This window comes from Mytilus edulis, chromosome 6 (genome assembly GCF_963676685.1).
Source record: "Mytilus edulis chromosome 6, xbMytEdul2.2, whole genome shotgun sequence".
In the NCBI taxonomy this organism is placed as follows: domain Eukaryota; kingdom Metazoa; phylum Mollusca; class Bivalvia; order Mytilida; family Mytilidae; genus Mytilus; species Mytilus edulis.
The window spans coordinates 7,719,677-7,734,302 of record NC_092349.1 but is presented as its reverse complement, the minus strand read 5'-3'; the positions used below and the strand labels follow the sequence as shown (position 1 = coordinate 7,734,302).

The following is a 14,626-nucleotide window of genomic DNA, read 5'->3' as shown; positions in this document are numbered from 1 at the left end:
AGGGGCACCTTTTAACCTCTGTGGTGACCAGACGTGCCCGGATCCCAGAAAAATATTTAAGTGGCAAATAGCTTGGATCAATACCTTTGAAATGAGCTAGGTCCGGTTCGGAACTTTGCCGTAGGGATATGTCGAGGAGTACCAAATGTGTGGTTGATATGGAAAATACGTAAATTGGCAACTTTGAACCTCTGTGGTAGCCAGACGGGCCCGGATCCCAGAAAAATATTTAAGTGGGGAATAGCTTGGGTCAATACCTTTAAAATGAGCTAGGTCCGGTTCGGAACTTTGCCGTTGGTATATGCCGAAAAGTACCGAATGTATGCATATGGTTAATACTGATAATTACGTTAAGGGGCACCTTTGAACCTCTGTGGTGACCAGACGGGCCCGGATCCCAGAAAAATATTTAAGTGGCAAATAGCTTGGATCAATACCTTTGAAATGAGCTAGGTCCGGTTCGGAACTTTGCCGTAGGGATATGTCGAGGAGTACCGAATGTGTGGTTGATATGGAAAATACGTAAATTGGCAATTTTGAACATCTGTGGTAGCCAGACGGGCCCGGATCCCAGAAAAATATTTAAGTGGGGAATAGCTTGGGTCAATACCTTTAAAATGAGCTAGGTCCGGTTCGGAACTTTGCCGTTGGTATATGCCGAAAAGTACCGAATGTATGCATATGGTTAATACGGAAAATTACGTTAAGGGGCACCTTTGAACCTCTGTGGTGACCAGATGGGCCCGGATCCCAGAAAAATATTTAAGTGGCAAATAGCTTGGATCAATACCTTTGAAATGAGCTAGGTCCGGTTCGGAACTTTGCCGTAAGATATGTCGAGGAGTACCGAATGTGTGGTTGATATGGAAAATACGTAAATGGGCAACTTTGAATCTCTGTAGTAGCCAGACATGCCCGGATCCCAGAAAAATATTTAAGTGGCAAATAGCTTGGATCAATACCTTTGAAATGACCTAGGTCCGGTTCGGAACTTTGCCGTAGGGATATGTCGAGAAGTACCGAATGTGTGGTTGATACGGATAATACGTAAATTGGCAACTTTGAACCTCTGTGGTAGCCGGACGGACCCGGATCCCAGAAAAATATTTAAGTGGGGAATAGCTTGGGTCAATACCTTTGAAATGAGCTAGGTCCAGTTCGGAACTTTGCCGTTGGTATATGCCGAAAAGTACCGAATGTATGCATATGGTTAATACTGAAAATTACGTTAAGGGGCACCTTTGAACCTCTGTGGTGACCAGACGGGCCCGGATCCCAGAAAAATATTTAAGTGGCAAATAGCTTGGATCAATACCTTTGAAATGAGCTAGGTCCGGTTCGGAACTTTGCCGTAGGAATATGTCGAGGAGTACCGAATGTGTGGTTGATATGGAAAATACGTAACTGGGCAACTTTGAACCTCTGTGGTAGCCAGACGGGCCCGGATCCCAGAAAAATATTTAATTGGCAAAAAGCTTGGATCAATACCTTTGAAATGACCTAGGTCCGGTTCGGAACTTTGCCGTAGGGATATGTCGAGGAGTACCGAATGTGTGGTTGATATGGAAAATACGTAAATTGGCAACTTTGAACCTCTGTGGTAGCCAGACGGGCCCGGATCCCAGAAAAATATTTAAGTGGGGAATAGCTTAGGTCAATACCTTTAAAATGAGCTAGGTCCGGTTCGGAACTTTGCCGTTGGTATATGCCGAAAAGTACCGAATGTATGCATATGGTTAATACGGAAAATTACGTTAAGGGGCACCTTTGAACCTCTGTGGTGACCAGACGGGCCCGGATCCCAGAAAAATATTTAAGTGGCAAATAGCTTGGATCAATACCTTTGAAATGAGCTAGGTCCGGTTCGGAACTTTGCCGTAGGAATATGTCGAGGAGTACCGAATGTGTGGTTGATATGGAAAATACGTAATTGGGCAACTTTGAACCTCTGTGGTAGCCAGACGGGCCCGGATCCCAGAAAAATATTTAAGTGGCAAATAGCTTGGATCAATACCTTTGAAATGAGCTAGGTCCGGTTCGGAACTTTGCCGTAGGGATATGTCGAGGAGTACCGAATGTGTGGTTGATATGGAAAATACGTAACTGGGCAACTTTGAACCTCTGTGGTAGCCAGACGGGCCCGGATCCCAGAAAATATTTAAGTGACAAATAGCTTGGATCAATACCTTTGAAATGAGCTAGGTCCGGTTCGGATTTTTGCCTTTGGTATATGCCGAAAAGTACCGAATGTATGCATATGGTTAATACGGAAAATTACGTTAAGGGGCACCTTTGAACCTCTGTGGTGACCAGACGGGCCCGGATCCCAGAAAAATATTTAAGTGGCAAATAGTTTGGATCAATACCTTTGAAATGAGCTAGGTCCGGTTCGGAACTTTGCCGTAGGGATATGTCGAGGAGTACCGAATGTGTGGTTGATATGGAAAATACGTAAGTTGGCAACTTTGAACCTCTGTGGTGGTCGGACGGGCCCGGATCCCAGAAAAATATTTAAGTGGCAAATAGCTTGGATCAATACCTTTGAAATGAGCTAGGTCCGGTTCGGAACTTTGCCGTAGGAATATGTCGAGGAGTACCGAATGTGTGGTTGATATGGAAAATACGTAACTGGGCAACTTTGAACCTCTGTGGTAGCCAGACGGGCCCGGATCCCAGAAAAATATTTAATTGGCAAAAAGCTTGGATCAATACCTTTGAAATGACCTAGGTCCGGTTCGGAACTTTGCCGTAGGGATATGTCGAGGAGTACCGAATGTGTGGTTGATATGGAAAATACGTAAATTGGCAACTTTGAACCTCTGTGGTAGCCAGACGGGCCCGGATCCCAGAAAAATATTTAAGTGGGAAATAGCTTAGGTCAATACCTTTAAAATGAGCTAGGTCCGGTTCGGAACTTTGCCGTTGGTATATTCCGAAAAGTACCGAATGTATGCATATGGTTAATACGGAAAATTACGTTAAGGGGCACCTATGAACCTCTGTGGTGACCAGACGGGCCCGGATCCCAGAAAAATATTTAAGTGGCAAATAGCTTGGATCAATACCTTTGAAATGAGCTAGGTCCGGTTCGGAACTTTGCCGTAGGAATATGTCGAGGAGTACCGAATGTGTGGTTGATATGGAAAATACGTAATTGGGCAACTTTGAACCTCTGTGGTAGCCAGACGGGCCCGGATCCCAGAAAAATATTTAAGTGGCAAATAGCTTGGATCAATACCTTTGAAATGAGCTAGGTCCGGTTCGGATTTTTGCCTTTGGTATATGCCGAAAAGTACCGAATGTATGCATATGGTTAATACGGAAAATTACGTTAAGGGGCACCTTTGAACCTCTGTGGTGACCAGACGGGCCCGGATCCCAGAAAAATATTTAAGTGGCAAATAGTTTGGATCAATACCTTTGAAATGAGCTAGGTCCGGTTCGGAACTTTGCCGTAGGGATATGTCGAGGAGTACCGAATGTGTGGTTGATATGGAAAATACGTAAATGGGCAACTTTGAACCTCTGTGGTGGCCAGCTGACGGGCCCGGATCTCAGAAAAATATTTAAGTGGGGAATAGCTTGGGTCAATACCTTTAAAATGAGCTAGGTCCAGTTCGGAACTTTGCCGTTGGTATATGCCGAAAAGTACCGAATGTATGCATATGGTTAATACGTAAAATTACGTTAAGGGGCACCTTTGAACCTCTGTGTTGGCCAGACGGGCCCGGATCCCAGAAAATATTTCAGTGGGGAATAGCTTTATTCAATACCTTTAAAATGAGATAGGTCCGGTTTGGAACTTTGACGTTGGTATATGCCGAAAAATACCGAATGTGTGGTTAATACGGAAATTGACGTTAAGGGGCACCCTTGAACCTTTGTGGTGGCCAGACGGGCCCGGATCCCAGAAAATACTTAAGTTGGTAATAGCCTTGGTCAGTACCTTAAAAATCAGCCAGGTCCGGTTCGGAACTTTGCCGTAGGGATATGTCGAGGAATACCGAATGTATTGTTGATATAGAAAATACATGTACGTAAATGGACAATTTTGAACCTCTGTGGTGGCCAGACAGTGCCGGTTCCCAGAAAAATTTTGAAGTGGCGAATAGCTCGGGTCAATACCTTTAAAATGTGATAGGTCTGGTTCGGAACTTTGCCGTAGAGATAAGCCTAGGATTTCCGAAAGCATGTGTAGTTAATATGAAAAGTACGTTAAGACACACCTTTGAATCCCTATAATGGCCAATATCTTTCATTAGTACAACACCTCCAAATATAGATAAATTAAGATGGCTGCTTATAATGCTAGTAAAAAAGAACACGAATATAAAGTGTATGGAACTTGTTTGGTAACCTTCTTTCATTGAAACAGGTTAAATTTAAAGTAGGGGACGGACACAGTTTTAAAATTTAAATAAAAGAATGTTTAAAAAGGTGGACCGAGAAAAGTCTTAACTGGTGTCCCAAGTGTTAAACACTTAAGCCCAAAGGTATCGCATCAAAGATTTTACTGACGAAAAAGTACAAAGTTCTTTTTATGAACCTTAACTTAAAAGAAGGTTCAGGATTTGAACCGCATCGGAAAGGTCTTGCGAAAACAAAACAGGTGTGGGTGAAAGAGGTCTTTGTTCCATGAAAAGGGTAACCTAAGTCATTAAACTCTTGATTCAAACAATACGATTTGCAGTACCAACCTTTTAGCAAGTATAGGCTTTGACAATTTGCCCAAGATTATAAAGGATACTTTCGTTATGCGAGTATTAATGTGGTGAAGGCTTAAACATCTGGACTACGTCTTTACCAAATAATAAACCACTAACGGATTTTAATCTCCCACCAGCATGTTTTGATAGAATACACATCCTCAGACTCTCTAGATTTTCCTTGATTTGGTCTTAAGCTTCTATTGACAACTAAAGTTTCAAGAGTTCATCAATGTTTTATGTGTCGAGTTTTTAATCTGATTTACCTCGAGTTTTTGGTGCAGAGGGGTCTTAAACTCATCTACCTTTTTCTCGAGTTCTTTAATGACTGTATCATATCCTTTCTCTAGTCGTTTTATATCTCTCTTTATCTGGTTACACGCGGATTGTAATTTTAATTCTAACGGTTTCGTATAGTGTTTCAATTGACGCATGACTCGTCGTTTTGTTGCAGCATCCGTATTATTATTCTAAGATTTAATGTTAGTGATAGGATTGTTGTTCATGTTCAATTCTTCAAGCAATTGACTCCTATTTATTTCTCAATTTCTATAAAGTCCAAATTTGTCTGTCTTGGAAACGTAACTTCATCAAGGTTTTCCTTCAGACAACAATTGTGACAAATACAAACAAAAGTGTCCACAGACCCCACTGGTGCTCTTATTTGAAGTTCATCGGTGATGTAGTAGATCTTAAGTTTCAAGTAATTTACCATTACGTAAGGGGGAATTAAAGTCCGTAAGAATCAAAATACGCTTTGCTTGTTGTCGTCTTAAACTAACACGTCCAATGGGTTCCAGGTCTCATAATGGAAATGTTAAAAGGTCATCAAACACGTCTTGCAATTGACTTGTTTCTTCGTTCCTTTAGCTTTCCTGGTGTGTTGACCATCACCCATTCAATATTAACACATCTTGTAAGAATCCATACAAAGTTAGCCATCTTTTGACCACCACATGCATACCAAGCATTTTTGTTTTTGTTGACGTTGGTCGGAATTCGAAAACGGGTTGTCCATACAATAGTTTGATGTGTCAATCTTGTTTTGGATGTGAGATATGTCTTTGTAAAAGTCGTCGGTTTAAATTTAATAGGCTTAACTATCAGTGTCGGTAAACAATTGTCGAACTTTGTTCCCGTTGGTTTACGCACAAAGTCCAAATGAATGTCCTACATTTAAAATCTTTGAAATGTCTAAGAGAATTGCTCCTTAGTACACAGGCTTGTTAAACTTTAGTTTGGTTTTCTTTATGTTTACTACTACCATGGACTCGTTACACACCACGAATTGGTCACAGTTGGGTGTAGCTATTAGTTTCAACGGTTGCTTATCAGTAGTCATTAATATTATATTCACCCGTTAACGTGTGTTTTCCATGGTATTTTCAAACATTGAGTTGTTCATCAGTTTAAAGGAATACTTTTTAGATACGATGCTGGCTATGATTCTAAGGTTAGTGTTCAAGTCAATGAAAATTTAAAGCCAAATTGATTGTTAAAGTTTTGACACACGATGCACTTTGGTTAATACCAACCATTGGAAACAACACTGTTTCAGATTTCTAAAAAAAAAATAGTAAACAAATGTAGTACATGAACATAGTCAGCCACACTAATGTGTTTATTATTAAGTCGGTCAGCAGATAGTAGTTGTGGTTTCGTCATGTCGTAATGACCTTCATGAAATCGTAAGATAAACATTTTATTTTTAATTATTTATCATAAATTCATTATTCTACCTAAATCACGACTTTCATACCTTAAATTGGTTCAACTTTAAATTCTAAGCTAAATATATAAGGTGTCGGACGAATTTAACATAAACTTACACGAATCAATGAAAAGCATTTCTTACCAGTAATTGACAGTCTAAGTTACATTTTTTTTATGTGCTGCACCACGATACTTACCTGTCGAACGCTCGTGATCACGCACTTTGTCTTCACCTAATTCATCATCGCACATGTGACAATCTTAACTCGCTGTAAAACATTGGGATCTTCTTCAGTCATCACCAGGTCTTTTATCAATGTAGATGTCTGCAATCGCCTTCATTATCTCTTCCATACAAGCCACAAATCTCTGAACAATGTCTTCCAGTGAGTACACTTTTGTTTCTTTAGATTCCCTATGAGCATACTGGACACGGTAGTAAAACCAGAAGGTGTATTTTGTTAGTTAACATCCGTGTAAGCTTTTAATTTGTCAGGTTGGCAAGTGTCTATCTGTTCTGAGCTACATTGAATGTCAGCATAAATAACATAAGGAAATCGCATTTTACGTTGGTACTATGTTGTAAGATATTGTAATGGTATCTTCTTCTGGAATTTCGATTTTCACTCCATTCATCTTATCACAATACATTAAATGTTCGTCTAAAAAGTCCTCACTTTAACAATGATTGAAACATCTTCAACAAAAACACTTTACCATTGTGGGATGACACTTGGGGACTTAACAAATGTGATAATAGTTATCAAAGTACCAGGATTATAATTTTGTATGCCAGACGCGCGTTTCGTCTACATAAGACTCATCAGTGACGCTCATATCAAAATATTTATAAAGCCAAACAAGTACAAAGTTGAAGAGCATTTGGGATCCAAAATTACAAAAAGTTGTGCCAAATACGGCTAAGGTAATCTATTCCTGGGATAAGAAAATCCTTAGTTTTTCGAAAAAGTCAGTTTTGTAAACGGGAAATTTATAAAAATGACCACAATATTGATATTCATGTCAACACCGAAGTGTTGACTACTGGGCTGGTAATACCCTCGGGGACGAAACGTCCACCAGCAGTGGCATCGACCCAGTGGTGTATATAGTTATCAAAGTACCAGGATTATAATTTTGTACGCCAGACGCGCGTTTCGTCTACTTAAGACTCATCAGTGACGCTCATATCAAAATATTTATAAAGCCAAACAAGTACAAAGTTGAAGAGCATTTAGGATCCAAAATTCCAAAAAGTTGTGCCAAATACGGCTAAGGTAATCTATTCCTGGGATAAGAAAATCCTTAGTTTTTCGAAAAATTCAGTTTTGTAAACGGGAAATTTATAAAAATGACCACAATATTGATATTCATGTCAACACCGAAGTGTTGACTACTGGGCTGGTTATACCCTCGGGGACGAAACGTCCACCAGCAGTGGCATCGACCCAGTGGTGTAAATAGTTATCAAAGTACCAGGATTATAATTTTGTACGCCAGACGCGCGTTTCGTCTACATAAGACTCATCAGTGACGCTCATATCAAAATATTTATAAAGCCAAACAAGTACAAACTTTTTATCCAACAGTAATGATGTTTAGTAGCATTGGTTAAATACAACGTGTTTGTGTGAGTTCTATTCTTTCTGATGTTTTTTTAATTTTTAACGGGTATTTTTTTGTATTTTTTGTATTGACTCACTCGTAAAATGTACTTTTCTGATCCACCTATTCATGATGTGATTGTGAGAATAATGGCCTTCTTCTGTGCTAGTTTTACTGAAAGGCGTAGGTAAGACTCAAACATCAGGGATACAATTTATTCATATGAAGGTGTACTTCTACAATATGACTAACGTTCACTTACTTCCATCACGCATGCAAGTTGCTATGCTTTCTTTTGCCTTTTCTATCATTACTGTTAGTTCAGTGTCTTAGTTGGTTGATTCAGTAATACTAACTTGCCATGCTTGAGTTGACCTTAAAAGTGGAATCACTGTCACCTGTTGCAAGGTTTTTTTTACCAACTGTACTAGAAGCACCTTCGATGCCTACTTTAAGTTGTCTTCTGAAATTTTACGAATCAAATGTATGTAAAGCACTTCGACTTGCCTTAAAAATGAATTAACAAATGGTTCAATAAACACTGTAGTTCTTTTCTACCATCTTTCATCTTAATAACAGGTGTCTTAGCTATGTCTTGTTGCAGCCCTTTTTCCTTTATCTTGATCTATATGTAAGGTATACCACGTTTCTTTGCTTTTAGTATTAATTCATTTTTAGTGAACACTTCTGTATGGGGTAACACTTGATGCGTTTTGTCTTCAATAAGCTTTACCAACACGTCTTTTGGGTTTATACTATATCCTTTTAACCCCAAATCCTTTGCCATTCGATGTAATTAGTTTACCGTTATTTGTAAATGACCCGTTGGTTATGTCTTTATAAACCTAGCGCAACCTCTTTATTATGTATAGCATGTATATTAACTGACAATCTAGGCGTACCCGGTATGTTTTTGTTTGTTAATGCCATTGTTTATTTAATACTTACACACATGTGTCTTTTATGATTATTTTTTTTTTCAACTTTACACCCCTAACCACCACTTGTAACTTTTGTAATCTAATGTTTACTAGATGTGAAAAGAAAAATAATGACACGTACTACTACGCGGTTTTCGGTCTAATAAGGGTATAGACAGTCGTACTTCTGATGAACGGTCCTTCCAACGTTCGTGTTTCGTAATACAACCCACTACAAGCCCACACCTTACTTGTTACCCGTTTTATTGACTTCAAGATTAGTAGGTAAGTATCACAAATTATTTCATTCCCACTTGTAGTGTCAATAATTTGGTTCACCTCACTTGTTGGCAGGTCCTTCCATTTTTGTTTTTCTTTTGTGTCAAAGGTATTCAGATCAATGAAATAATATTGATTATAAGATGCCTTAATAATCCTAATACTTATAAAAATATTCCTATATTCTGTTTTTTTTTTCATTTTAAAAAACACCACCCCGTACTCCTATTCAAATTCTAACCCTAACACCCCTTACCCTAATACACCTTACTCTAAAACCTTAAACACCTTAATGAGCAGTTTTAAATCAGACTACTTTAACTTTTACACCATGATGCTTATTTACCTGTATAATGTTACGTCATAACTTTTACTTACTAATATGACGTCACTTTTTTCACTGTCACCTTCCTACTTTCACGTTCACTGTTAATTACTAAAATTGAAAGTGTTGCAGCATTCTCTATTCTACACCACTGGTATGAACCCAGGCTATTCACTACTTTTTTTTTATATAATCCAGAGCCATCTGCATTACAGTGGTTCCGAAATTCATATAACGTATTTAACTTACAAACCACATATTCGGAACATCTTAGCATATCCTTACGGCAAAGTTCCGATTTAATATTTTTCTGAGATCATGGCAATCCTGACCACAATTGGGATTAAAAGTTGTGCCTTAACATATTTTCATAATAATCATGTCAGAAAATACACAAATACAAACATTATGCTATGGTAACGTTGTTACCATAACGCTATAGTGAGTGATGTTATTGTATTATTCATTAGCTATCATGACGATTAAACGTATATAGAACACACAACGCATTTATTGAGATTTTTTTAACATTTATGGTGCCGTGACGGGCGTTAAAGGCAATACGTGTCGGCAACAGAGCAGCAGTGACGAAGCTATGGATCAAATTCGAGGAGCTGAAAGAGAATCCTGAAAACGTCAAAATGGAGGAATTCAAAGCCATAGAGTATGCCGTAACCCAGAAAAAGAAGATTATTCATGATTTAAACGAGAAGATTAAAGAAATCCAACACGAGGATCACATTGAACAAGAAATTACAGACTCGGATGAGTATATGTTTGATTTAGACATTAAACTAAAGCAAATACGAAAACTTAAGCAAACAATCAAATCCCCCAACAATAATTCTAATTTAAAAGAAAGTAAAGAATGAACGCTAACACTGAATGCTATATACCTACATCAAACGCTATTTATACAAACACATCAGCTGTTTACATGCTAAACACTAGAAAACGAATTCCATCGGAGGAAAATCCTACCGGAAATCAATCAAGCAACTTTATTGGTCCGATTTTACAATCATACAGTACTCAGGAAGATTGTTCGTATATACAACCACCAGCCCAACTACCAAATGTATTTAGTAATGTAAATCATAGATTATTTTAATTAGATTAGTCACATTTTGACGGGTATGTTTTGCAGTTGAGCACATTTTGGGACTTTTACGAATGTACCATACACTAAAATAGAAGCCTTACACCAATACAGAAATTTAGTTATCTGAAAGCCCAGCTTATAAGAACCGCCGCCCAAACCATAGCAGGATTTGCGCTTACGCACACCAATTATGAGACAGCTGTTTGTTTGCTAAGAGAGAGATTTGGAAACTCACACAATTTTTTAATGCTTACATAAAATCACTCATGAGCTTACCCGCACCGACAAATGATGCATTTAGCTTGAGATCTTACGGAGACAAACTTGAATCATATGTGCGAGGATTAGAGTCACTTTGTCAAACACAAGAGATGTATGATTCGCTTTAGTTTTGAACAAGTTACCGATTGACATGAGAAAATCTATTGCAAGAAAACGGGGGAGATATAACTTGATATTGAAAAAATATACGAATAGCAATAACTAAAGAGATTGAAATACTTAAAGCTGGCGAAGGAGTCATGAGTTCAGACATATTGTACGCCACTGCACTTTTTTATGGGTACGCAATCACATTCATACAAGAGCGAATTCAAAGACACACGTAAGATGGTAAATACACATACATGTATATTTTGTTTAGCTGAGCACTATCCGGCGGAGTGCCCTGAAGTAACAGACGTAAACATAAGAAATCAAATTGTAAAACAGAAACAGTTATGCTCTAACTGTAAAGGGTCACACTAATTAGCCGCATGCCACTCTACTGAACGATGCAAAAAGTGTAACGGAATACATCATACTAGCATATGTAAAGGAAAAGAGGTAATTCCAGGTATGACACCGCAGCCTACAATACAATAGTCAGTAATCAACGTAGTTGAAACACCAAACGAGACTACAGTAATGTATCCATCACATCAGAGTCACGACATTCTCCCGAAAACAACAACTGCACCAGTTGTAAATAACGACCAAGAACTAGAAAGTAACATCTTATTTGACGAGGGAACACAGCCTTCTTCAATTTTATAACTCAGAAATTAACTGATAAATTAGAAATAAATCCTACAGAAAAAGTAAGCATCCATCCGTCTGTGATTTGAAATTTATCCCAGAAGGTTCGCAACTTAGACACTGCAAAAATACAGTTACAGACCGACACAGGAGAAAAAGTCCATATCGACACACTCATTGTTCCAGAGATTGCCGTTCCGATTTAAAACAAGATTTCACAGACTACAAGGAACTTTCAACATTTAAACTTAAGTACAGAACGTTTCGAAATTGACTTACTCATAGGCACCGACTACTACTGGTAAATTATCGAGGACAGAGTTATAAGAGGAAAAGGACCAATCGTTGTACAGTCAAAGTTCGGATGTGTGTTATCAGGACTAAACAATAGAAACATCAACCATCCGACAACATCTATAGCTCTGGTAAACGTCATTGAAGACAAGAACACAGCGAAAAAGGAAAGTCCACGACAAAGTTGCTATGGAAACATGACCGTTCAGATGATATACCTTCAGGCACGACCGTTGCCAAAAGAAGACCAGAAAACACATCACAATGGCTCGTACAAAGTAGATCGCACATGAACCCACTTAAGGAAAATTTCAAAGAAAGTATCTTGCTACGTAGACGAACGAACACACCTTCAACTGTTAGAGTCAAGAAGCCAAATAGATACAAGAAAGGAACTTACAACGCATAAAGAAAATTACCGCTGAGTTATGCTACAGTAGGCGGCAGAAGAAAAATCCTATGAGATAAACTTTAGTTGTGATCAGTTAAGGTTAAGGAACTAGATTATTTTATTTGAGATGGACATAAATTTAAATTTCTTTTATCTATATTGTGAACTTACATTTTCTTACAATTTTTCGTTACAAACTTCGGAAAATACGCAAGGTACAAACATTATGCTATGGTAACGTTGTAACTATAACGCTATAGTAAGTGATGTTATTGTATTATTCATTACCTATCACTACATTTAAACGTATATAGAAAACACAACGCATTTATTGAGATTCTTCAACAATCTTACATTCGGAAGTCCTAAGAATATCTTTACGGTAATTTTCGAACCTTTCCAAGCTCATTTCAAAGGTATTGACCTAGGCTATTCCTTACTTAAATATTTTTCTGGGATCCGGGCCCGTCTGGCCACCACAGAGGTTCAAAGGTGCCCCTTAACGCGATTTTCCGTATTAACCATATGAATACATTCGGTACTTTTCGGCATATACCAACGGCAAAGTTCCGAACCGTACCTAGCTCATTTTAAAGGTATTGACCCAAGCTATTCCCCACTTAAATATTTTTCTGGGATCCGGGCCCGTCTGACCACCACAGAGGTTCAAAGTTGCCAATTTACGTATTTTCCATATCAACCACACATTCGGTACTCCTCGACATATCCCTACGGCAAAGTTCCGAACCGGACCTAGCTCATTTCAAAGGTATTGATCAAAGCTATTTGCCAGTTAAATATTTTTCTGGGATCTTGGCCCGTCTGGCCACCATAGAGGTTCAAAGTTGCCCATTTACGTATTTTCCATATCAACCACACATTCGGTACTCCTCGACATATCCCTACGGCAAAGTTCCGAACTGGACCTAGCTCATTTTAAAGGTATTGACCCAAGCTCTTCCCCACTTAAATATTTTTCTGGGCACCCGTCTGGCCACCACAAAGGTTCAAAGGTGCCAATTTACGTATTTTCCATATCAACCACACATTCGGTACTCCTCGACATATCCCTACGGCAAATTTCCGAACTGGACTTAGCTCATTTTAAAGGTATTGATCCAAGCTATATGACAGTTAAATTTTTTTCTGGGATCCGGGCCCGTCTGGCCACCACAGAGCTTCAAAGTTGCCCATTTACGTATTTTATATATCAACCACACATTCGGTACTCCTCGACATATCCCTTCGTCAAAGTTCCGAACCGGACCTAGCTCATTTTAAAGGTATTGACCCAAGCTATTCCCCATTTAAATATTTTTCTGGGATCCGGGCCTGTCTAGCCACCACAGAGGTTCAAAGGTGCCCCTTAACGTAATTTTCCGTATTAACCATATGCATACATTCGGTACTTTTCGGCATATACCAACGGCAAAGTTCCGAACTGGACCTAGCTCATTTCGAAGGTATTGACCCAAGCTATTCCCCACTTAAATATTTTTCTGGCATACGGGCCCGTCTGGCCACCATAGAGGTTCAAAGGTGCCCCTTAACGTAATTTTCCGTATTAACCATATGCATACATTCGGTACTTTTCGGCATATACCAACGGCAAAGTTCCAAACCGGACTTAGCTCATTTTAAAGGTATTGACCCAAGCTATTCCCCACTTAAATATTTTTCTGGGATCCGGGCCCGTCTGGCCACCACAGAGGTTCAAATTTGCCAATTTACGTATTTTCCATATCAACCACACATTCGGTACTCCTTGACATATCCCTACGGCAAAGTTCCGAACCGGACCTAGCTCATTTCAAAGGTATTGATCTAAGCTATTTGCCACTTAAATATTTTTCTGGGATCCGGGCCCGTCTGGCCACCATAAAGGTTCAAAGGTGCCAATTTACGTATTTTCCATATCAACCACACATTCGGTACTCCTCGACATATCCCTACGGCAAAGTTCCGAACCGGACCTAGCTCATTTTAAAGGTATTGACCCAGGCTATTCCCCACTTAAATATTTTTCTGGGATCCGGGCCCGTCTGGCCACCACAAAGGTTCAAAGGTGCCAATTTACGTATTTTCCATATCAACCACACATTCGGTACTCCTCGACATATCCCTACGGCAAAGTTCCGAACTGGACTTAGCTCATTTTAAAGGTATTGACCCAAGCTATTCCCCACTTAAATATTTTTCTGGGATCCGGGCCCGTCTGGCCACCACAGAGCTTCAAAGTTGCCCATTTACGTATTTTATATATCAACCACACAT

General features: G+C 39.0%; 1 protein-coding gene across 1 annotated transcript in view; it reads right to left on the bottom strand.

The window, feature by feature from the left end:
• Positions 1-6,671, bottom strand: part of LOC139529040 (uncharacterized) — a 75,728-nt gene extending 69,057 nt beyond the window's left edge. The window contains exon 1 of the mRNA XM_071325275.1: positions 6,617-6,671. Within this exon, the coding sequence (XP_071181376.1) occupies positions 6,617-6,671 (55 nt within the window). The remainder of the gene's footprint in view (positions 1-6,616) is intronic.
• Positions 6,672-14,626: the final 7,955 nt, after the last annotated feature.